The 26,650-nt window shown below is 42.0% G+C and overlaps 1 protein-coding gene across 7 annotated transcripts in view; it reads right to left on the bottom strand.

Annotated features, from left to right (window-relative positions):
* FNIP1 (folliculin interacting protein 1) overlaps positions 1–26,650 on the bottom strand; it is a 70,804-nt gene that overhangs the window by 26,376 nt on the left and 17,778 nt on the right. For 3 of the 7 annotated variants that reach the window (XM_075056317.1, XM_075056321.1, XM_075056319.1), the window contains exons 2-3: positions 13,247–13,373; positions 4,265–4,408 (exon numbers count right to left, since the gene is read on the bottom strand). In XM_075056317.1, coding sequence (XP_074912418.1) covers positions 4,265–4,408; positions 13,247–13,373 — 271 coding nt within the window. Of the gene's footprint in view, positions 1–4,264; positions 4,409–4,483; positions 4,636–4,716; positions 4,733–13,246; positions 13,374–18,008; positions 18,086–20,485; positions 20,870–26,650 lie in introns of those variants that run through there. The other 4 variants (XM_075056320.1, XM_075056318.1, XM_075056323.1 and 1 more) reach the window with 4 other exon arrangements.

Genomic DNA, 26,650 nt, shown 5'->3' with positions numbered 1-26,650 from the left:
CATTTGGTTTTAAGCATTTTAGAAGCACGCTTCTATTAAGGCAACATACAACTAAGGAAAATATCCTTTATTTAAAAGATAAACTTGCAAAATATCTTGCTATAACACTGTTGAACACGCTAAGTTGAACAGTTCAATAAAGATAATGCTGGCATAGAAAGTGATCTTCACATTGGCTGTGAGCTAAACCACTAAAATCATCCAACAAACCTAACCCATCTCCAGGGGGTGAGGGGAAGCAGATTCAAACGGTGCTGAGTCAGGCAACTAAAAACTTTTAAGAGTGTGATAAGACACTTTACTGAATAAGAACCATTAAGCCTAAACCTTGTGTCTGCTTGAGAATAAGAATCACAAGTTCACTGGAGATCTGATACAGACTGTGCATTGGAGCCAAGTTGGACCAGTGCTTTCTTGACAAAGACTGATTCATAACTTATCCATGGATGGTATTTTCTATCTGATGCATCTTTCCCTGGTGCTCCGGTGACACTACCAGCAAAGAGCTGTAGCATCGTGATGCCAAGCTCAAGTTGTGCAATTCCTGCTTCTCGGTTGGTGAGAGCTTGCTGTAAGGCATACTGGCTAAATACAGAGGAGGGACGTCACTATGCCGCATCACAGGCTAGATCAACTACTGCAAACAGAAACCTAACATTAAAAAGTTACTCAAGGCAACCAACTGGAGACGACTGCTCAGCTGACAGTCATCTTATTTGTATACTTTCAATGACTGAGATTACCGTCCCTTTATCCAGGGTTGTTTCATCTCTAGGATGAGCAGAATATTAGTGCTGGCTCTCCATTTGTGCCTTGCCCTGAATAATTTAAAATATCATGATCACTCACAGAGCTCAGGCAGTTCATAGGTGAGGTACTTCAGTACTGTGCAAGAGAGCAATAAATTTCCTTTGAGGCGCATGGCAATTCATAACACTTCCTTTGAGTAATCCTTCCAAAAGGTCCCTAAAACCAGTCACAGAAATAACCCTGTGTTTGGAAAATCTTAAGTGCCCTATCTCCATATCCCTTATCCAAGCTCTGAACAACCAGGATCCTCACCCGGATTCCTACACAGGCTTGGAATATATCTAAATATTTTGCCCAGCATCAGACAGTGAGCTCAGAGCACAACCAAGGACAGGGTGTCCACAGCACGGGTTCCTACCAGCAGTAAGGAGTTACATGAAAATGACCACTCCATCTTTCTGCTCATGCTAGCCTGCAGAACAAGGGCAGGAACAAGAAAATGATAATCAGCCAGAAGGCAACACACTTATAACACTTCTCAATTTTTAGCTCTTCTCAAGCACTCTCAATTAAGATGATGGTACTTTAACAGACATACTATTAACCTCTGAATTCTGCTATCAGTGCAAGAAAGATAGGGGATGACTAAAAGTAGCAACCACAGTTATAAAAATGAGGATACAATTGCAAGGTTTGTTAGTGTTCATATGGCAGGACAAAATCTGATCATGAGCTGGGTCTCAGAGAAATTTTCATCTTTACCTCCCAGGATATCATACTGCCTAGGTGCACTGTAGGCAGTACTGGAAAAACTAGACTTTAAAATCAGTCAGTATGACCCAGCAGCTCTGAGGAAATATAAGCATAGATGTTAATGGCTCCAGGAAATGATAGGTCTGCCAGCATCACAAAATCTTGAAGTAAGAACACTGCAAATTACTACAGCCAAATGTTATGATTGTTATTTTTAAATCTGTTGCAGATCTCCAATTGAAGGACTCATTCTGAATAAATGTCAAGCCCTTGATGGTTGGTTTTGGTTTCAACTTTCTGCTGTTGTGAAAATCTTATTCTAAAGCTGAGGAAAAATACTTTAAGATAAAGTATTGATTTCTTTGTCAAGCAACTGAATTAAAAAAGCAAGTGAAAATCAGCTGCTTTCAAATTTAATTATAGGGGTTTCCCTTTCCTCCGAAAGACAGAGACAAGCAATGCTGAAGGCAAAGAGCATGATAAGATGCACCCATGGCCTGTTTCAGTCTGGCATTTCATCTACACTTAATAATTTTACCATGCGTAACAGAAGATGCACGTATTTAATGCATTTAATATGCAAACACTGCTGCAGCTCAACTCTTTGGGCCTTTAATGCTGCAAAACAAAGGTCACTCAAGACCAAAGTAGAGTGCAATCAACTGAGGAAAGGGGTTAAATATTAAAAACCTGAAACAAAAGAAAGCCAAGGAGCATCTGGCAAAAAGGGCACAACCTCTGGCACTGACAGCTTGGACACAAACCAATTCCCTAGGTCATATTTACGAGCTCACATAAAAACTGATCATAAAATACCCACAAGTGTTTCTTATTGCACATTAGCATATTAGAGGTAGTAAAATTTGCATGATTTGGAAATTGCATTTCTGAATATATTTACAACATTTAATATTCCACTTACTGTACATATTGTCCTATCAATAACTAAGTACATACATAAATTAAAAACACAATACAGAAATAAATGTCAAATGTTGTGATGAACAAATCAGAAAGACTTTCAGTCCTGACTACACTGAGAAGCAGGTACCGAGGTAACACTAGTGTCATAATGCGCAAATAATTGCAGTCAAGCTTAGAACCATATTCAGCTTCATCTTAATGGATTCTAATCACATTTGTGAGGGATCTGGATAGAACATAATTAAAAACATGGAAGCCTGGAACAAAACCCTGTATTTCACCTTGCGATTAAAGTTGCTCATATATAGTCAAAATGCATTTAAACAAGGAAACATAAAGAACTATTTTAAAAGTCCTACAGCATTGTATTATTTAGACTTCCACTTTATAGCTTAAAAAAAAAATAAACAAAAGAATGTATAAATACTGTGAATACATTAAGAAACTCCTGAGATTACCAGACACAGCAGTTAGGAAATGCCAGGCTGACTGATGCCTGGACAAGCTTACTCTGGCCCTTCTGCATAGATGATACAAGATCTTACTCTGCAGTAAAGAACTCTTGTCTTTATGGCACTCTGCTTACTTGCTGGGGAAGCCTGGAAGGAGTACAGGGAATGCAGCAGATAGTTTACAACACATACCCTGTAGAAGACCAACTTAAGGTCAAAGTTTCTCGCACACTTTCTGAGCCAGTCACATAGCCACACATCATTTCAGTTCAACTCAGTAAGATTTTGACTAAGTAAGACACGTGAGGAAATGGGGACTTAAAAGGGAAAACTTTCCACAGCTTTAAAATACACGATCATGCCAACCACTAAAATTAATTTCCTTTAATAACGTTGACCATTGTTCGCACAGAGCCTGCCCAGTAGGAGAGACAACTTCTGGATAGTGGGGAGCATCATTTTTCTTGGTCACACAATGCATGAAGGAGGTTATTTTGTGCTGGAAGGAAGCTGCTGACAGAAATGCCTCTTCCTTTCATAACCACAGCTAAATGCCCTTCCAGGAAGCGAGGAATGGAAAACAGATCTTCAGCCACCTTACTAAAGCTGTGGAAAAGAGTGTGATGCGAAAGAGAAAACAAGAATATGCAGCTTGCCAAATATAGCAAGAGTTAACGTGACAGTGGGAAAGTCAGCACTGGAAGGTTCTTCATTTGTATCTACGGTAGATTAAGACATCAGTAGTACTGTACTTCAGAATAGGTTGTAGAGATAGCAGCTTCCCTCAAACACACAATTACTTCATTACAAAGAGTGGAAGGGCTTAGTTCTATTTTAGAGTGGCTTAATATAAAACACTTGTGATCCATGGAAGGAGAGACGACAGAAATATATCCGTGTCAGATGACTCCAGCTACTCTCGTGGCCAAAATCTCTTATGTAAAATGTAACTGAAGTGCACTGAATCCCTTGTTATAAAGCTGTTACACAGACTAACCCTATAGCTAGTGCATTTCTCTGTTATTTCCCTGGCATTTAGCAATAAACTAAAATAAACTACCTCATCTATACCGAGATAAGATATTTGTGCCAAGTCTGATCATACTGAATGAGTGTTATCACCTAGGTCATAAGACAGAACAAATGCCCTGGAGAGATCGCTGCCATTCAAGACACATCCTGAGAGAACCAGCTGGTTGGTTTTAGACTTGTTCAAAACCAAAGCTACAGGATTAAACATTACTGAGTCAGAACCAAAGTCTGATTTTGACTGAAAACTGCTCTCCACCACTAGCCTCTAGTTTCAAGCATTTTAGAACATTCACTACCTCACCTGCCATTAGTATTTGACATGGGTTATGCAAAAAAAAGGAAAAGTGACTCACCTGGTATTTTGGGCATTGTTCTTTTGGATCAGAGAATGAGGAGGATGAATTGATTGAACTATCCAATGAAGAAGAGCTGTCTCCTCCAGGCTTCAGTTGGCAACATTTCCCAAAAACTCTCACCTGAGCATCACTGCAGAGTTTCTGAAATACAGACAACATATGTGAACACACTAAGACCCGTGACCTGAAATCACTGTTTAGCAGCATTGCACTTACCTGTTCAGATAAGATATTTAACAGCTAAAAGGCTTATAGCCCATGAAAACAGTTAATAGAATATTTATTAGTGTCTCTTGCAGCCTGGCTGTACAAAAGAAAGCTGAGCTGTTTTACTTTCAACTAGCCAGGAGTTAACAGGTCACTCCAACCCCATTTTCCTCAGTAGCCATCCATCTCTGAAGCTTTACAAATGACTTTTTTAGACCCAGGATTAGGAGAAAGGATGGTACCAAAGCGTTTAAAGGAAGGATGGCAACAACAGGCTCCAGCTGTCTTCAACTTGCTCCCGGTGCCCACTGGGGCGGAGGTGACACAGCAGTGTGACGGGCACAGCCCTCCAGAGCGACAAAGCCGGCCAAATCATGACGTGGAGCAGTTCACGATGTACAGGAAAACACACTGATTAGGAATAATCACGCAAGAACGCCACAGAATTCAAGAGAGATTCATGTTACCAGGATAAGTGGAGAGAAAAGATACTATTTTTATAGATCTATCCCTAGCTGTGTCCAGGCCCCCTGGTCTTTTTAAAGACTGGCACAGAGGTGACATGTTCCTCTCGTTTTCAGTACGATGGAATTGTGAGGCTGAAAATGGACAAGGCTGAAAAACACAGCTAGTGTTACAGAGAAGCCAGAGAAGTTTCCCAAAAAGATGGAGAAATGGTCCAGGGCGTGATTTCTGATAGAGATTCAGACAGAAAGCATAGCAAAAACGGGAGTTAGGAGGGCTCAGATGGAGCTGGAACTGACATACAGAATGAGCAGGATCTGTGTCCACTCTATAGATGCAGTACTATCAACCACTGGCACGGGATATGCTCCACTACGGTTTTGTTCACTATTTAAAAACATTTGTGATTTCCCCTGCGAATCTCAGCATCCCAAGCAGAATCAGCATCCACATCAGTGAATGCCATTTACACTAAGATTAGGCAATCCTCTTCACCTGAAGACCTCAACATATTTTTCATATACTCATCATATCTCAACACACCCACATAAGGTTGGCATTATTTACATTTGCTAGTGGGCAGCACTAGGAGACAGAAATAGTCTACGCTGCTCAAAATTACATACTAACTCTGCCCTAAGACTTTTTTAATTAACATTTCCTATACAACCACCAAACCAGTAAGAGCAAGCTGGAAGCAAACCCTACTGAAAGCAAGGTTCAAGGGACAGATGGAAATCCAGAAGTGCTGTTATATGTCACAGCTTCACCTCTGGACTCACAGGTCCGCATCACAAGCTCCCCCTTCATTCAAAAACATAAGCATGTCTCAATCTTTAATAGCTATGAAAAAAAAGAAAAGGCATAAAGAAAAGTGTGAAATACCCAAGGCACAGGGTGGTAACTCCATGACTGCTCAATAGTCAGCAACAACTGTACAAAAAGACAACTGCCCTTACTGCTGTGGAGGGATTTTGGTGAGGGACAAGATGGGAATCCCATCCCTCTGTCCTAGGCTATGCAGGTTACTACTTTTTTTGGGTTTTTTTGGCTAAATCTCACCCACCATTAGGGACAGGTGACTTTTATCTGGCCCTAACTGCGAGTGAGATTTAGCAAAACAGCAGAAAATGTCAGGGATTATCGAGCTCCACGCAGCAGTCTGCACTGCTGCTCCCATTAGAGAGCTGCTGCCACAGAAAGCCTTAAGGAAAAATGTGCAGACAAATCAGTAATTCTGTGGCAGAGGGGAAGGAAGCATTCACTAGCCGCTGAGTCCTGTGCTTTACTGACATACACAGCCTCCCATAGTAGTATCTTCTCATTACAACATCGTGGTGAGTACGTTGAATTCATGCAATATGTAGATTTGCTAATGGCTAGGATCTGTGGCTTGAGCACAGTACACAATGGCTGGAACATGTGAATGATCATCATATGACTTCAGTAGGAACTCGTGAACTAGAATTGCATTTTATCTCTGACACAAACAACAATGTCCTAGGCTGGGCAAGCATCATGTGATAAAACCACATAAAATCCACAGGGTTACAGAAGCTTTTGCAGGCAAACCACATTTCAGCTTGCATTTTCCATCAGATGTTGAAAGTTCCTTCTAAAAAGTTACAATTATAACTAAACTTCCTTGAGACTGTAAAGCCAGTAAATGCATTTCTACAGGTGAAAAAATTTTCTGTGCATTAAAAAAATAGGCTACATTTGCAAATTACTTAATTTTAAATTATTTCTTCTCATTATCACTGCATTTTTCTGCACAGCAGCTTTCCCCAGATCCATTGGGGAGTCTGGTATCTTGAAGTAATAGCTGCCTGATTTAAATAGCAAACCAGGAAAATAGTTGTTTGGTCTTTGCAGTGGAGTTTAATGAACCAAGACTCCTGCAAGGAGTCTGTAAAGGAGGTCAGGATCTTTCAGATACTTTTCAGAACCTCGTGAACAGTAAATCCCTCCTAAAATGCAGATCACTGACCAATTTTGGTGTTTGCTCTTTTACAAACTTAGCACATGCTTAAGAATAACCTGTTGGACAATGAGATCAAGTACCTGCAATGCCCCCCTCCTCCTGCAGCTTCTGACTCCAAATGTCAATGAAATTTTAGATGCTACAAATCTCAAGATATTCTGCATCAAAGGAGTGGGATTACTTGCATTCCAATATAATATTCCAAAGATACTAAAGCCAGGTTTCCAAAAATAAAAAGGTAACCTAATTATTTGAGAACCGTACAAAGGAAAGTATCAAAGTTGTGCATTTTCTTTCCAAATAGAGATAGTTGCAACAAATCAGATCCCCAGGCAAAGTGCTGCTGGAGCCCTCCGAAATGCTCACTTTTGCTGGAGAGCAGAACATCTGCTGGAAGGATGCCGTGGGCAGCTGCTGCTCCTGGCTGCCACACTGCTCTCCCTGCTGTGGTCACACTCTTTGTTCTTTCTCTGCCAACTCGCTGCAGATACCGCCCAGCTCCAAAGACTTCCTGGCAGTCACAGTTCTTACGTTAGAGGTCATCACTTGCTGAAAGTCTTGGAGACCGATCAGGTAGTACTGAAGATAACTTAGAGTAAAAGGTCTTTATAGTACGACAGGGTAAAAAGTAGTTTTCTTCTACAGTTCCGCTTCTGGAATCTCTTTTCTCCACCACTATCAGCAAAGACCTTTAACTCTTTGCCACAAGGTCTATCAAATGCTCAGTAAGCGGGAAGAACATGCCCAGGAAGAGGAATTTCTCCTGGGCAAGTTTTGGTTTGGGGATAATAAGAAAGTTGAAAGGAGCCTGGTGCGTTGAACCAAATCCAGACTGTGTGCATGTGCGTTAGGGCTGTGAGTGACAGAAGGAAAGAGAAATGTCATCATATGCTTTACTCTTTTCTACCTCTGCAACAGCAGGTGCTCAAATACCACTGTGGTGGTAGTGATAGAGAAATCTGTATTTCCAAGCAAAGCTGCCACTCTTCAAGAGCTCTGTACCTCATTTCTAGAACATTTCAGCAAAGCTGAAAAATTATTCCAAAATAGATAAATTAACACTTTTGCTTTATTAAGACACGTTGGTCTGAATGTGTAATTAAATGTATGCATCCACCTAGGACACGAGAGTAACCCGAACAGGCATTCATTCCTTCCCTTCAAGTGCTGCTGTAAAAATCCAGGTATCTTTCTTAAAATGCTGCTGTCGAGTGCTACATTCTCCCTTTATTTCCAGAGTTGTCAAGTTCCTCTATTACTCAGAGGTCAGTGAAGGAAGTAAAGACAACCCTATGCTCCCCCACACCACTAGTAATTCTTCCATTTCTGTTTAGAGAGACTAAGCAGAGCTAAGAAGGTGGGACTGGGTCTCTGTGCTTACAGCTTTGTCTGTCTGCTCAGCCTGGCTCACTGGAAATCTGTCCACTGAGAGCCAGATAGAGACCAGAGTCTCCATTTCACACAACTCACCTAAAAGCAAAAGGCTCACTATCCAATTACTAATCCCTCAATGCAATTTGCTGTTCAACATTTATCCAGTGCTGAAGTATATTAGAACACATGGCTAATCCTGGCTTGTTTAAAACAGCATGCCATTTTTCTACTTTGGGATAAATATGACATTTGGAGTGAAAGAAATTGCCGCAGTAGGAGATCAAATATCATATGACCTTTCAGTTAAATTATCCCAAAGATAATGACAACTAGGTTACATGGCAAAAGTGAACTTTTCGCTCCCCAAACCCACCTCTAGATCTCAAATTCTGTACCCTGGACCACTCTTTCTCTTTCATTCCTTCAAAAAAAACAAACCAAACCCTGCTTCTGAAAATCCTCTTCTGCCTCCAGGTCCTGGGAACAAGCCACTACCCTTCTCAGATTCCTTGTCTTCCCCCCTTCCCAGCCAAACCATCCAAACTCCAGATGCCTGCTCAGCACAGCACACAGCTTGGCTCTTGCTTCTTTTTGCCCTACTCTTCCTCGTGGTCCCCTGACACCCTTTTTCCTCCCTGGACTCCACGCCTTCCTCTAGGCTGATCTTTAGACTCAGGAAATCTTTTAGCTTCTTACATGTCCATCAGTACCTCTCTTCAGGCAAATCCCAAATGGTAACAACTGTCTTGTCATAAGCCACCAGTGGACAACATATAAAGGAAAACGAGCGGTTAAATGAGACAGCTAACCCCCGTCCCTGAACTCATTCAGCCTGCTCCAAGGAAAGCCCTGACCGAGGGTCCCCATCCCACCTTCTTCTTTGGTTTACCCCCCGCTTCTCCCTCGTGGCACCATTTCTGTGGCACCCTTCTCCCCGTCAACCGCCGGCCCTCGGAGGCAAACTCCTCATTCTTCAGCTGGCCTTCGCACGCCGACGTTTACGGCGACATAACTCACGTGCCGCACAACAGCAGCAGCGCAGTAAAACACAACGCAGCCTTCGCGCACAGTTAGCGCGAACGCAGCGTCAAAGTTGAGAAGCCAAGCACGCAGGGGCTCAGGAAAGGCAGAGCCAAGGCTGAGAGCTCAGCACCGGCTGGGCCACCTGGCCTCTGCACCTTAAAAAAGGAAAAGGAGCTGCTCGTCGTGCTCGATTTGAAATTCAAACGGGGCCCGCTATCGCAGCTCTTGGAGGAGCATACCTGCGTTCACACGCGGCTCCTGGCTTGGAAACTCAGTACGACCCGACAGGGTAGACGGACGCATGGCCACGAGGCACCACGCAGGGAGGAGAGCAGGGCCGGTGGCACAGTGGAAAGCAGGAAAGTGTTAGAGGAAAAGGAGCAGACAAGGACAGAAACGCGTCTACTAGTAGAAATCAGCCATAGGTCGTAACACTATCACCTGCAAATCGAGTAATACAGTCTCATTAGAAATTAGACACATATTAGTGTGAGGAACAAACTCCTAAGTAACTCCCTACAGGAGACAGTGGATCAAACCCACGAGCTTCCACGTGGAAGTACTTCGATACCCCAAAATCCAAGGGATGTGGATGTTTGGGTGCAGACCGAGGCTGTTCAGAAAAGGCATCAGTCATGTCTACTTCTTGTACCACCTGCTGCCCTCGTATACCCAACGTGCAAATGCCTGTTCTGATACATTTGCTCATGACCTAGTGTCACAGGGCTGGAAAGGGCAACCACTCTTTTCTGGGATATCCTGGCAGAACTCTCGACAGAGGAATTAGCCAATTTTCTGATGCTCGCAAGGCAGCAGCCTTTCAGCTCTGCTTCCCAGGAAAGCCAGGGAAGAACCTCTCCTGCTTAGCACCAAAAAAGGTATAGGACTCACAAAGGGGATCTCTCTGCCTCCCCCCCATGCCAAGTGCCCACAGCTGCCGAAGGCGGATCGCTGCCTGGCCTTGGTGGAAACGCCTGGCACAGCCTTCGGCCAACATTCCCGGTGCAGCGGCCGCCAGCCCTCCGAGTCACCAGACTGCTTCTCGGCTTTGCTTGCCAAGTTTAACTCTAGCAAAGACCCAGGGAAAACATTACTTCTCCTGCGCAATTAAAATATTTTAACGGCCATACTGCAAACTCTCAGCTGCCTTCTGTCTGTCTCTGCGCTATACCCTCCCCAAATTCTTGTTTACCTAATATTTAGCTTTATAGAAGACATGAAGAGGCTGATTTAATATCCAATGAAAACACAATATCCTTATTTGTGTTATAGTCACATTTCCCTCACGGATAATATGAACCTAGTAATGCTTTAATAATTAGAGCCCAGCTTGGTTTGAGCACAAACACTGCAGTTTTCACTCATCAAGAAGTTTGAGCCTACTGTTTTATTTCTTGAAACATCTGTGTCTGGAAAAGTTTGCTCTGATGCTCCTTAAATTTTACAACCATACCTTCCCTTATAGAATTCAAATGACCGAGCCGTGTTCAACCTTGGTCCACCGCACTCAACTCTTGACATATGTAAAGATTAGATACATAAAATAGAGCAAAGTAAATCTCACCTTGCTGCAGGCATACAACTCTTAAATTCTAATTGCTTTCACGTCTCATAAGCAACAGAAAATGGGAACTGAAGAGCTCAGCAACATAAAGCAAACTGAAACCCTCTCGGCTCTCCGCATTAGACTGATTAGACTTCAACCAGAACAGTCTGGCCACTGCTAGGCACTCTTGCAAATCTCCCCCCTAGTGTTATTTGTAAATCCAGAGGTATAAATCACGTTAGGAAGTGGGGGGCTGGAGGGAAGAGAGATGCAGAAAGCGTTGGCTTTTGTGGGGTGGTGAACAGATACCCTTTCAGAAGGGAGACTGCCCAGCCCACACACACATCTTGCTGCAAAAGGGCAAGAGTGCCTTGGAATGTGCTTAGAGCCAAGATCTGGCTTTGTATAGGCAGGGTGTGTCTTTGTTAATGAAAATCATGATAAAGAGCGAGAAAAATAAACAATGCAATTCCTTGAAAATGGCCAGTACGTACTGCTAACTGTACAAGCCTGTACTAAGCTTGCAGCAAGCCAAGCCGAGGACTCTTCTGCACGTTTTTACCTGCATAATGTTTCTGCTATTGCAAAGTTTTGTTTTACGAGGAAGTTTTGCCTGACATGACATTATCTGAGTGCTGCAGAAGGCAGATGTCACAGCAAGCAAATGTTTCAATATATTCTCTTTCAAAGTCTCCTAATACCACAAAAAAGAAGAAATGTATCAAGTTACTAGAGATGAGTACTGGCCATTTCAAACACCCTGGGAAAAGTCTTCCTCCACCAGTCTCACATACTCATTTCACAGAGATGGTGAATACCGCTATTTCCCTCCCCCTTCCCCTCTTAGCAAAGAAAAATAAAGGAGAGATTAATATGCAACCGTATTAGCTCCATTATCAGCTGTTTATTCTGTTGCTGTTGAGCTGCCAGAGTCAACAATCTTTCTGAAATAAACCAAAACAGTGAAGTTTGCAAGTTCACTGTGCGAGTACAGATCTATCTTAAAGAAGGTTTAGGCTTTCAAGAAATCAATTGAAATATGGTAAGAGGATTTATACTGTACAACATCTTTTTTTATTAATGAAGTAATACTTTATAATTAATGAAGTAATAGTAATAAGCATAGCCAGCAATTCGTACCAATAAACCACTTCTGAGATCTTGTCTTTAAAAACCTGTTTTCCTGGCAAGAACACCTAGAAGAACAGGAACTTATAAATTATAAAGCCATTCTAACAAGCTAAAATTAAAAAGAAAGATGCATTTTGTTCAACATTTGTGAAACTTGCTTTACTTCACAAATTCTCAAAAAGAACTAGGAAATTGGGATCTTGATTCGTGGCTATGCAAGCACTAGAGTAAGCGATGGAGAAGCCTGGAAATTAGTGCCTGATGAGAAATAAACGGAATCCTAGAGGTTAGGATATGTGGACATAGGAAGCACTTGGGACCAGGATGAGAAGCATCAGGCTGGCAACATTCAGCAATAGGCCAGAAGAGTTTACAAGCTGGATGAAGAATCTTCTGGCTGTACTCCAATACCCAACGTGAAAACCAGGGCTTGAGGGTAATATGTTATTTTGTATACTCCTGCTTACAGAACTTAGTAGGTCCTACGGGTAAAAGCAGCTGGGATCATGAATTTCAGCTCACACAGTGCTTTCTGCTCACAGACCTTAAAATGGTTTGCAAACATTTTTAGAGGTGGTGAAAAGGAAGTTCAAAGCAGCGAATATAAGCTGTCCAACCTCACACAACCACTTAGAATAGCACTGTGGCTAGAAATTAATCTTCTGGCCAGAGCCCTTAGAAGTAAGTATCCTCATCTGACTGCATCCATTACAGTTTCAATTAATAGATTACCATGCAGACCATGCCAAAAGGAAAAACAGAGGAAAACTTTTCAAGTAACTTTGTGTGAAAAAACTGTCAGCAAAGCATAGAAACGACTGGCAAAAGCTAACCAAACAGCACACGGGAGGACACAGGACTGGGAGGACCTTCCGATTAAGAATGCACACCCCACCATGGCATAAAAGCACATCCATAAATATCAGTTTATGCCCTGCCTCAGGCCCCCAGCATTGCCTGCTGCAGCACCAGGAATGAATCCTTCTCTCTGAAAGAGCAGAAAGCAGACAAGCCCAGGAATAAAGAGATCACTACAGTATTTAAAGCTGTTAAGAGTGAAATCACTGAAGCCTGAATAATTTGCAACTTAACAGGCATTTAAATATAGCCCTGCATATAACCGACGTTTAAATGTTAATGTGAATAAAACAGAACATTTGTGATTTATCAATCTTGCCATTTAAAAAAATACAATCTTGCCATTTAAAAAAATATAGACTATAACCATTCAAATTAGTAAAATACTCACCGACACCGAAACATCCTCTATTTTTCTTTTAGCACTGGAGTCAAATAAGACATTCCGTCCTCTTCTTTCGCAGTCCTGATACACAATCAGTCGGATCTGACTTGGGTCAAATTCCGGCAAAGGCCAGCTTTAATTAAAAGATAAAAGAGCAGAAGGATCAATTACCACAACTCTTTATTACACTATGTTTTCTGTATATACAACTATATTGAAACATAAAGTCGAGCAAATGCAATGCCATTTCATCAAACCCTTTGATCCTGTAGCCAGAACTATGCTTTTTGGGTTTTTTTTCCCCTACACTTGCCAAATTACACTGGCATAAACAGCACCAATCCACTACAACCATATGCAATGATGTGCGCAGCATTACTAGCTCTTGTGCTCTGTCTTGTGATATTTAATGTTTTCTTCAAGTTCCAGCTTTTTGAAATCAAGGTCATAGAAGAACTCAGCTTTTATGTTTAGAGACACATACACCCCCCCCCCCCCAAAAAAAAAGAGTCCCTCATCATTGCAAGCGCTAGCTTGAAAGCATTCACAATTCAAAACCAAAAAGAAAAAAGGTATATATTCACACCGGCCTCTCCCTTAAGTAATGAATTTCTGCATTTGCAGTCATGGGTTTTCAGCCTCATGGTTTGGCAAAGCACTGAACTCCCCAGCTGAAAAAATGCAAAGTACCTTTCCTACCCTTCTTCAGGTTTCACAAATACTGTAGTAACATATGTGTATAGAACTAACTGCAGTATTACAAACTACAGCATTCATACTAATATATATGCTTTGATGCTGGGAAAAAGAGAGCCATGTGTAGCTTGGTCCTGACTATATACTCAGGTCCTCACTACATTCAGACTTGGAAATCATCTCCACTTATGCCACTGTGATTCAAGGCCATGCTGCTGCATGGGTCAGCAAAACACACACAGCAGTTCTAACACACCTACTCCCAAACTATTTTTGTAGTCAATAACAAGGAAAGGAGCATTCTTGAGCCTCTGCCTTCCCGAGTGTCACTGACTTCAGAGGAGCTCTGCAAAGGGAGAACTTGCAGGGCTCAGGCTTGAATACCATTGCCTTTAAGGGTGGTTTGTAGCTATAATCTTGAATTTCCATTTTAAAAAGCCAGCCATGACTTTAAAACCCAGCAAGCATTGTTGCCCATGGACTTGGGAATCCATTTTCACTGATACCTTCTCAGTTCTTGGGAGACAGGAAACAAGATGCCTCCTCTATCCATGAAACCAACAGGAATCATCTTCCAGCTGGTTACAAGCCATTTCCTTAATCAAGTGAAATTCTATCTTCCTTATCCTTGCCTTTTAGGCAAGCAGCATTAGCATGAAACCCCAAGAAGTGAGAAATGAGGCCCTGGAACTTTCCAGCCATTAATGAAGGATAAAGGCTCCCAGTTTACAAGGAGCTGTACATTTATTTCAGCAAAGAGACACCCATAAGTGATAATACGGACTCAAGTAAACCTGGCATGCTAGACTCCAAGACTATGGTAAATTTTCCTCTCCTCTGTCCCTCTAATTCACCAACCAAAAGGTTTCCTTCTCTGTGCCCATGCTTTATGTGATCAGAATGCTAAGGACATTTGTAACCCAACAACTTCTATAATAGGTCACAGCAGAGAATCAATTTGATCACCAAAGCCATGGTTGCCTATCAGAAGTTTTTAAGACTGTCCAATATAGATTCACAGGCTTTACAACTAGTGTAGACCCAGCGAGGTGAAACTAAGCACCAAGACATACAGTTACTTGGTCTCTTGAGAGAGGAAATCCATTTCCTGATCTGCTCAGCCCCACCATTTAGCAACAGGAGAGAAAAACAGAAGCTGCAGAGAAGATAGTGTGCAACAAATGTCAAAAGCAACTTATTACAAGAAAAAAGCTTGAGCAACTTGAAACTGAAATAACTTGATGTCTAGATTCAGGGGCAAAGCCACGCACCCTCTCTCTTTGGGCACCTAAAGCCAAGCATTGTCCACAGAGGGACATGCCCACATGAAGAACAGACTGCAAACTGGGCAAATTCTGTACCGAAAACCAAGCACAGTGACAAACTCAGTGCAGAGCATACATTTACCGGGGGCTCTGCTAATGAGCCCCACCTGGCCTTTCAGAAAATGTAAGAAAACAAAATCCATATTGTTTGATGCATATTTGGAGTGTTATCAACTGAGAGGCTCAAAGGCACTAGAGCTGGGGACGGTTACTTGTAAGAACCTGATTTCAGCTAGAGGCGAGGAGGCAAGTGAGACCGCTGGATAAACTGGCTTCCTGAAGGAACCATCTTTTTATATTTAAGTGAAATCGATGGAAGTCTGGAAACTCATTTTATAGGCCACTGTGGTTCCTATAAAGAAACAGTGTGTGACAACAACAACGAATTGTTTGCCAAAAAGGTGCTATCACTTGCTCCACCCTTGCAGTGCATTTGAATTTCCTTCACACTCAGACAAAAGCATGTCTTCCATTACCTAGTACTTTTGATATTTGACTTTGAAATTACTGGCAAAGAAGGGCAGTAGCTGTTCCAGATCTTAGCAAAGTCTGCTTATAAAAAGCTCCAAGAGCAGATTACACACTAAGAGGAGAGAAAGCTAAATATAAAACTCTTGCTGTATTCGGAAACATATTTGATCAAGGTAACAAGAGCTTGTTTACTTCTCAGCTTCTTCACATGACATTTTAACTTTCTCTAGACAAGCATTTAGTAGATATTATCCATCATAATTTGTGATAATTCCAAATAAGCGTTATCTCTGTTATGTAATAGAGTCCTTAAGCACATTTCAGCCTTGCAAAAACATTCCCTGGCAATAGCGGGCCACTTCCCAAACCAGAAGAAACTTTAAGAGTGCTGGGGGAAAGTTCATTTAGACAGACAGTAAACAGAGGCAGGCTGGCACCTCCGACTCAGCCCCACCACCTCCCAGTGAGGAGGAAGCTGGACACAGAGTAGGTTTGCTTTTGTTGTTACAGCTTTAAAATACCGTTAAGCTCGATATCTGGTTAGATTATCCCCAGAAACACACAAATTCCTGCATGCAATACAGAGGGCACATTCTCAAAACAAATATAACAGGGCAATACTCCAGTGCTGTTCTTCAGGCGGATGAAAACTGACCTAGATCTTCTGAATATAATTAGTTCTGTTTATAAATGGAAACCAACTTTGACATTTAACTGATGTTTTCTTGAGATTCTTGTAGGAAAACCAGGAGACGTAGAATCAAATGTTCTAGCACTGTTAATGAAAGGTGAGTCTCCATCTCCCACGCTGTTCTGGAAATGACGGTTCTCTTAATGAGGACTTTCTGCTGTGTGACCTATCTATCACTCTTTGATCTTTCCTTGAAACTGATTATATTTAAAGAAAAGAACAAACACAAAAACCACCAGCAAGAAAACCCCAACAATCTTTTCACCAGTGGAAGTGTTTGTGACTTTGCCTTACAGTTAGTGCTGTGAGGTCACGCGTCAAGCAAGAGAAGAAATAGTGATAAATTATTTCTGAGCAGGACACCAGTCCTATGGAGATCTCCACTACACAAACAGTGATTCCTCTAGAATGAGATGTTCAGAAATACCTATATGGATAGAATGGGGTAGAAATCCATTGATGTATAAACGCTGCGTGGGATATTTCAGAAACAAATCATGTAAAACCAGATCTCACACAATCACAGGCTGGTTGAGGCTGGAAGGGACCCCTGGAGGTCATTTGGTGCAACCCCCCTATGCAGATGCTAATGCAAGTACAAAGCACAAAAGGAAAGGAATTATTTGGGACAGAAAGGCAAACTTCCACATGAATAATGATGAAATTATTAGAAACTAATAATAATGAAATCAAGGCCTGAAAAATGATATTTTAATACATGTTCACACCTAAGCCCTACTATGGTTCAGGTTTTCTCCTCTTTCATCCGTCTTGTTTTCCTGTCTTTTTTTTACCTTCAACCACTAGGAATATTATTTATAGTTTACATTTACAGATCCATTACATGCTTCCTGACACCTGTACTGCAAGTTGCATGGCAATCCAGAAGTCGAAATGCTCTCCAAGGGTGGATTTTCTCATGTATCTAATTCCTGGAGTTTATTACTACCATAGACATTTCTCAGCAAGAGGCAGCTGAATGGCTTTAAATTGGTATTATTATACTCTGTGCAAGTTTTAATAGATAAAATGACAGACGCAGAAATCCTTCATTACCACTCTACCAATTAAAATACAAGATTTTCCCCTGTAATTGAAAGCAAGTACATTCCTTCCTCCTTGTTTCCACTACAACACGAACAGCACTTCTTCATTACATTAAAGGTTTAGCTTAATACTATTTTTCCTCCTGCCTGAGACTTTACTTTTAGAACTATTTCATATTAACACAGCTTAGATAGTATCCAAAGCTTAGATAGTATCCAATTACTTTTTAATAATTAGCATAGATATTTTAGAAGTCTTAAAGAGAAGCAATTGAAGCAAACTGATCAAGATATTAAGCAGGTAGGAATTGTAGAAGAGGTTGCTAAAAAGTAAAGTTGCTCAAACCAGAATATGACTAATCATTGAAAAAGTAAATTGAAACTATCAGTCAAACTATTGTTTTCCTACATCATGTTACCCATAGTTATAAAAACTGCCTGGTGATGAATCACTTGGAACTATTTTTAAATGCATCTACGCAAATGATATTTATAGTTTATGCTAGCTTATCTGTCCTGCGTGTTTTTCATGTTAGCACCTTTTTAAAAGGCTGACAGGAACAGCCAGGGCAGAGCAGACGGCAGCTCCACCTTGCCCCATGCCCTCCTCGCAGGGCTCCGCGTGGAAGGAAACGTCTTCCTTTACTCCTATGAGACGAGCATCAGAACAGAGGCATAAGGATCCCCAGGGCTTATCTCCAGCTCCTGCAGATGATACTCTTCATGTATTATCGTTGTTACAGTAGTACTTAGACCCAGCCAACTTCTACGGGAGTGCTGCACAGAGGCTGTCCCCGTCCTGAAGAGCTTACGCTGCAAATACGAGACCGTTCCACTGGGTGCATTGGGATATTTCAGATGCAGATTATCTCCATGTTCCAGAGAGATGTACATTCACATCGAAGCATGCTCACCTGTACATGCACAGCCCAGTAGTATTTAGGATCCTGCAGTTGCTTTGTTATAGGGAAGGGTGATCAGAAGCAGAAGGAAAATGGTGCTGGCCTAGTCCAACCATCATATCGTACACCTCTCACCCCTGACTGAGCTGCCTTTTCCAACAAGGGATTCCCTTCTCCCGCCCAAATTGCTCTACACATTTCTATTATCTGTTACTGGATTTTTTTTTCATTTGGCTTTGAGAAGATACAACAATAGAGGACACATGGGGAGGGTATTGAACGTATTTTAATACCTTCTTACTGCAATTCACTAATTCATTTATTATTTGACCATTATTGTACAAAGACAGCTGTGTAGACCTTTCTGAAAGAGCACAACTAATTTGGAAGCAATGAAAACAGCAATGTACGGCATGTTAACGATGCTTCCAGCTTTGGAAGACCATCCATTAGCTTTTTTTAAAGAGGCATGGGCAGGTTATTTATTTTTTTAATAATAACACCTGAAACGCAAAAGAACTTTATCAGAATTCACATGATAAGGATGATCCAGACTGCACTGCCAATTTGTAAAGTTGGCATTTTCAGCGAGAGATTCCATCTCAATGCTGGTGACATAACACCACCGTAAGTCTGTGAGGAGGAAGAAGATCCCTGAACTAGAGAAACCACGGGGCCTATACTTAGAAAAAATTTTGCAAGATAATTGTCTTTACAAGAGTTGAGGTCACTTCAGGGTTGTGTGACTGTTGTGGTGAACGCCTGCTGATTCTGCAGAGAAAATCGGCATTTGTGACTTGACCAAGCCCACGGAGGGAGCCCGTGACCATCGATTGCGAAGGAGTTTACCCAGCGCTCTGGGTGACGCTGCCCTTTATCACTCTGACCTCAGCTGGGATTTCCCAAAAGTCGAAGGACCTGTACTCTGGGTAGCTTGGAAAAACTGACAGACAGTGGATCATTTCAGGGACAACCACCCATGACTGGTGACTGCTTGCAGCGGTTACATTTTTCAGGTTTGTCACAAAGAAATAATGTTTCTTTTTAAAAAAAAAAAAAAAAATTCAAGCCACCCCCTTTTCATTTCTCGAAGAAGGGTGACACGTCCACAGGCACTGCAGCATCACAGAGGTCAGCTCTATGCTGTATCTATAAATCTGTCTTGCTCATTTACCAGCTTAGCAATCCTCACCTTGAATAGCTGCACTACTTGAGCTCCAGGAAAGTTCTGCTGCTTATACTAAGCACATATTGTACACTAGGAACATATTCAGCCAGCCAGATATTTCACACTCAGTATAATAAACCTGGACCTAAACTTCAATTGGCTTCCAAGGTCCTTGGCTCTGTCCAATTCTTCAACTGTGTATGAAGCTGACTTTGTTTTCATTTTTTTCCTCCTTCTACCAAGTCACTTGGCTCTCATTAAGATACCTAATTTATACTCTAAAGTCCAATACATGAGCCAGATGCCTCTTCATGAGCAAAAAGACATAATACATATAGGTTAGGTACAGTCTAGTCAACACATTAATCATAGTCTGGAGGGTGATATTGAAAATAAGTAAGTTGGAAGGTTTTGTTAAAGACGTGTAGCATGTTGAGTAACTTTGCAATTTACACAGCTTCTGAATCTACAATTAGTAATTTCACAGAATATTTTGGGTACTACTTCACGTATGTCATTTCAAAAAATACCTGTTCAGCTTTTAGCTGATTTAAGCACATATATGCATGCAAACATATGCATACACACGTGCAGACACACAAGCTCTGTGCTGTTTTGAAATACCTGTTTTAATTAAAAAAAAAAAAAAAAAATCACACACAAGCAAGACACAGCTCCTTTCAGTTAAATTCACTAGCACTGAACACAATGTTTTACATTATTCATGTAGACTACACTTCCCCTTGCAAAATTACAACAGATAGAACCAATTCAGGGAAAAAAAACCAACATTCATGCCATTTAGCATATAAATATAAGAAGAACCATAAAAAAAATTAAATCTCTAAAAGCTTCACAGCTCTGGGAAAGAAATACTTTCATCGCAGTGAAAATATTAAGCTTTCAAATAATTAAAACAATCTCAAGAACTGTGCAGTGACCGTACCTGGGAAGCATCTTTGTCCCCCGAGCAGTTCCACTTTTCAAAATCCCTGTAAACTCCTGTTGTGCCCAGCTGCCAACTCAGGTTAATAATAGCAATGAGCCATATTCATCCAAAACCACAAGACTGTCAGGTGACATATCAAGAGGTCTGAATTTAACTCAAACAAAAGACTCTCCATGCTGCAACGCAAAAGGGCTTAATCCTAGCAACAGGATCACAAAAACCACCTTAAAGCAAGCAGTTCGCTGAAGCACAATATAGGCGTTTGCACCGGGCTGCGTTTGCGCTGCCCTGGAGTTTCGTAACCCAAATCCTGCCCCTGCATTCTGTTGCACAGCCCGGGATTTCTGCTCGAGTCAACACTGCCCGTCTTCCCCCGCTCCTTTGTCTCTTCCAGTGTATCGCTGCAGAGGAGATCGCTCTAATTCATCAGAAAGCTAAGCGCTGCTTCGGCAGCCGCCGGAGCGTACGTGTCAGTCCCATCTATCCTCCTCCTCCTCCTCCTCTAGCGAACGCGACCGGAGTCGAGTCTCACGACCCGAGTCCCCCGGCAGCCGTCCCGCTCCTCCGCGAGCCGCCACCGTCGGCGATTCAACCCGCTCGGACGAGAAGCGAGGGGGCCGAGCGCCGCGGCCTCCTTCCAGACTGCACCCCCGGCCTCGACATTCCTGGAAGCGACGGGATGCTTGCGCCGGAGCCCGGGAGAGCGGAGGAGGCAGAGGGGTGGAAAAGGGAGCGCTGACGGCCATCATGTGACCCGGCTGTCAGCGCGTGCCACCTGCGGCCGCCATCCGACGATCCCAGCGCCGCCGACCCCCGCGCGGGATCTCGCCACCGAAGCCAAGGCCTTCGACGGCTCGACTCCGCCGGCTCCCGTCCGCACGCGGGCCGGGAAGGGCGGGAGAGGCGCCTGGCGGCGACCCCGCCGATCGCCGCGCGGCCGGTTCTCGCGTCTTCGGCGCGTTCGGCCGAGGGGAACCAGCTCGGCTCCCTCGATCGCGCCGGCACCCGCTCCCCCTCCCCATCGGCTCCTAGAAGGACAAAGAAAGCACTGTGTGCCCTGGAAGGGCTCATTAATATTACAAGCCGAGCCTCAGGGACACGCAAGACAATTGGATGGCAATATAGAGGGGTGGGTTGGGGTTGTTGGTTGTTTGGGTGGGTTTTTTCTTGGGGGGGAGGGGGGGGGGGATGCAGAATAATGCCCACAAAGAAACACTGACCAACCCGACAGCTGTCAACAAGGTTTCATGACTCCTCTTGTGGTAACCCAGGCCATGCTAGGAAGGCTGCCCGGTACATCACAAAAGCAAAGAGCTTGTTATTTAAAGAACTTTTTTTTTCTCTAAATTGCGGGGGAGGAACGAGAGAGATGGACAGGGAAGCGAGGAAGGAACCGGGCATCCAAAAGGGCAATGAACATTAAAAGCCATCAAGTCTTGTCACAGGTATATGTGGGACTAATCATTCATACTATTAATTTTGTATTACTTTTGGACAAAACACAGCAAATATATAAAGGCAGGAGACTGTTGCACCATAGCTCCTACTTCAGGGTTTGGGGTTTTTTCAGTGTCTGAAAACCTACACGTTTTGCCAAATACAAAGGCAGCAAAAATCCATTTATCATCTGGATCACCTGTTTGGCTGCATCCCACAACACAAAGTTTAGGGCTATCGATGATTCCCTTTTATCACAAGAGTGGGTGAGCTGATGCACTTGTTCGTGGGCTCTGGCCCCAAGACCCAACAGCCCCGATAATTTTTTGCCCTCTGGGATGGATTCCACCGGTGAACACCGAGCTCCCTCTCCTGCTACACATCTCCTGGATTAAGTTTAGAGAGAAATCCTTAATCTATTGACACAACAGCAGTTTTGCTGCTGACTTACAGGAAGGTAGTATTTTTATGTTTGGTGCTGGGCAAGCATTTTGACACAAAAGCACTAAAACTACGAGATAGATAATTACTTGGTTCCAAATCCCAAACCGTTATCTTTTGTGACCCTGAATGTTTTGTAGGAAATTTCTCATTTAGAAATGAAGAGCTGAGGCCCTGACCTCACAAAGACATACATTATAGACTTGGCTTTTCATACACAACTAGTGCCCTGGTATTCAATGGAATTACTCACATGAGCAAAATTGGGCATGTGCTGTTTACAAGACCCATACCTTAAAACCAAATCTTGCCTTTAAAGCTTAGAATGCCAAGCCTTGGGAGTTGTAAGCAATAACATTTGACCTCTCCTACCTTCTTGATCTAGTGAAAGAAATGTGCTGTGCACAGTAACTTCCTTTACCTGTGTGGCAAACGCATGGCTCTCTAAAGGTTACTGATGTCAAAAGTGACCTTTTTTTCTTAGGCATGCAATGGTGAGAAGTTCAGTGCAATGTATTATGTAAACATTTATTTACAGGAGTAACATCTAAAGTTTCCATTTTACCTCAGGGTAACCTGATGCGTGTTAAAGACAAGTGCTTTAAAAGCGAACCCAGCCTCCATCCAACAACTGACCAGGAAAAATACTGGAAGAAATTTCTCTTCAAATAGAGACAGACTCAAAAAGTGTACGGAGAGTAAATAGTGCTTTAGCCAGATCAGTGAATATTTATTGCTTGAGGAAGGACTTCAGATACTCAGTGTTGGTTCAAACACACTCTCACCATTCCCACATCCAAGAAAATACTCAGGCCTCTTTAAGATTAAAGGTGCACTGTCGTCTTCTCTAGGTGTGTAGCCGGGCACAGTGAACATCCTATTTACTGATCCAGAACAGAGGAGATAAGCTTTCATAAACAACATCTGATTCTAAATTTCTGACAACAGCGAGATGTTCTGGTCACACCAGTACGTACCTATGGTATGTTAAACCCGGGTCCAAGCCTGCACTCAAATCCAAGCCTACTGGCTGCCAACCGCAGATGCAAAGCCATGCTCAGAGAAAGTTCGGGGTATGCAGGGATGGGGGAACGCAAGGCAGGTGTGCAGAACCGTAACCCACCCTGCTCGACCGAGACAGCAGCATGCCGTACAGAGGGCACAGCACAGCCCCTTTGCCACCCCTCCTTGCTGCTTATCTGCACTGTTTCTAGGGGGGTGAAATAAAAATAAAACCCAAAAGGGGCCACTGGTTAGTAAAAAAGCTATAATTACAACATTGGTTGTATTCCAGATGCAGTAACTTGTTTTCACCTATGGTGTGAAAGCTTTATGGGGTTTTCAACAGGTCTACAGCATCTATTGTTGAAAAGTGGCTCCAGAAAGGCAGCTTTTTCTTTTTCTCCAAGTCCAAAAAAAGTACCTCATTTACCACCTAGGTAGTATTTGGTTTTGGCAGGGAATATGATACTCTCCAACTCTCTGAAAGGGTGCAGGCTTTTTTTTTTTTCCCCTGTCTGTGTGTGTGTGTAAATTTGAACTTGGAAAACAAAGCTGATAAATGTTTTTCTGAAGCTAGATAATATTAACAAGTTCAAAAAAATAAGTGATCAAAATCTCCTGCCTTAGCCCATCACCTTCCAGTGAGGTCCTGGGAGGGCACGTCAGTATCCATTCACACCCACATAACTGAAGATGGGAAAGATGTGGGTGATGGTGTCCAGCTGCATCAAATAGCCGAGAGGATGAAGTACATTCCACCCAAGGGGTTCTGTGCAAACCCCGCTGCCAGACTGGGGCTGTGGCTCGTTCTTAAACATATATAAGCCAAAAAAACCCCTCAAGACAAAAGAGCACTAAAGAGAGTTACTTTTTTCCTTTTTTTCCAGAGGCATTTCTGAAAACATTTAGAATTACTGGAAAGGCTCATGTGCACCTTTTGGGTATAAATAATCTGATTTTAAACCGAGGAGACAACAGTTTGCTCCAACCACAATCTAAAAAAGTAATGAAATGATTCATTTTTGTTCTCCACTGCCTTAACGAGTTTTTTTTAGTCTTTCTCCTGAAAGAAGGCTTCCCTCACACATTGTAAACACACACAACAAAGAGCCAGTAAGCAAGCCAAGAAATGTTTATTGCTTAGTAATGCACGAAGGTAGGAGCTGGAAGCCACACTAGACAAAAAGAGAGAAAACCAATTAGGATTTTATTTGAAATCTGACTAGAAATACTTGGATAGCACTTCTCTACAAAATACTCGCCTTAATAGGATTACCACTGAGCTAGACTTTTAAATGTGCTTTCCGTACATTTTTGCACCCCTGCAAAAAAAATTCCACTGAATTCCTCACTGCTGGAGAGGAAGAGTGGACAGTATTAAAGCATAAACCCTCCATATACCACTGGAGCACATACACATACCTGCACGCACCATAGATATGCGCACACAAACATAAGTCCAGCCAAAGGTCAGCAAGAGCCAAAACGATGAGAAAGATGTCTGTAAGCAGTCCAGAGGTTTTTCAAAACCTAGGCCCCATTTTCTTTAAAGGACACCAGATTTTTAGATACTGAAAAAAGTGCTTTTGATATGCAATACAACAAAAAACAAACAAACAAAAAAAATCAACAGAGAACCAAAGTTTATAAACTCTCCATAGACAGGATTCTGACTAGCACCAAGAGGTCTCATGAGTGGAATAAACTGTCTCTAGCAGCAGTGTAAAGGAGCATCAGCATAAATACGAATCTTCCTGGAAGCATTCCTGGAGGGTATGACATGGAACATTATCTTTCTTTTAGGAACGTGGATGCTGAGACCTCAGCAGATTGACCGTCCCTTCACTGTTGTAATTTATCAAGTAATGATAAAAGATGCTTAAAATAAAAATAACTATCAAAGTAAAAATCTGATGCATGGTTAAGCTACTGGAACATTGGTGTTTGTTTTGTATCACATTTCCAATTGCAATCTACTATAAATAAGACACCGAACAAACCTCCATAATACCAACTGGTACTGCAAGACAACAGGGCATTTTCCCCCTGCCAAACAGTTATTTTATTGTGCACTCTCGGGTGCGTAGAACAGACTAATCTTCTGCTGTAGCTATTAAAAATAAAGTGTAAATAGTTCAGTATTGTGTGCATTTAATGAAAAGTTGGGGAGAAAAAAGTTCCAATACAAATTGCTCTTGATGCATATAAATAGTTGTTGGAAATAAAGAATTATTTAAAATCACACAGAAGTATCTAGTGTAGCAGAGGAGGGTTGTGAGGAGAAGTCTTTTTTCCCTCTTTATGCTGTGTAATTCTGGAGATATCTAGATAGGTTCTTCAACTCCTATATCCACACATAAAACTAACTTCTCTTTTCCATCCCCTCTTCAAAGTATGAATGACAATACAACATTCAGTGACATGCAGCATCTATCTTTGCCTGATACACAAGTTTCCAGTAGACAATAAAGCAAACTTTGCCTGTGAAAACCAGCATCTATGTTACATCTGAACTACCACTGTTGAGGATTACTAATATGATAAAAGAGTGACTGTTGCACAGTGCTAGACAGAACAAAAACAAGCTCACAAGCGTAGATTTATCAACTGCAAAATTTGCTTAGGTAACTTAATGGTGAATTGATGCTTTTTATTTTGGAGATCAGGGATATTAACAGATGATACAATGAATAGAAAAGAAGATACATCAAGAGTCAAGGTTGACGCAAGAACCCTGTTGCCATGAAAATGAAGACATCTTAGAGGAATCGCTATAGCTCCACTATTGCTATCAACTCTAATATTAATAAGAATAATAATAAACCCTTGAATGACTCCGGATGTAACAAGAGTACTTTGATTGAGGAATCCTACCATTTTCTTTTTTTTAATAGACAAACATTGAATTGACTGTATTTATCTTCAGCTTAAAAAGTCTTTAAGGCTTTTATTTTCATGTTCTTCCCAGCAACTATAAGGACTATGGCAGTTTTGTTTTCTTCTTTTTACACAAGTGAAAACCAAGATTCTCAAAACATTACTTCAGGAGATACAGAAAAAAAAAAAAAAAGCTGCAAGGTGCATCAACAAATTGCTAGTGTACTCTAGCTACACCTGACATGCCATGTGATATCTGCACCAACACCGAGTAAACACATCTAAAGAAGCATTTTTTTTATCAGATAGATAGATGAAGAAATAAGGAACTTGTTAAAGGCTAAAAGACTAGAATGCGAACAGCTACATTTTTTTACGTCATGCTTTTTAACCTGTGAGCTGTGC

Source organism: Buteo buteo, chromosome 24, assembly GCF_964188355.1.
Source record: "Buteo buteo chromosome 24, bButBut1.hap1.1, whole genome shotgun sequence".
Classification (NCBI taxonomy): Eukaryota; Metazoa; Chordata; class Aves; order Accipitriformes; family Accipitridae; genus Buteo; species Buteo buteo.
Note: the sequence above shows the minus strand (reverse complement) of the source record. Positions and strands in the feature narration are given on the sequence as shown.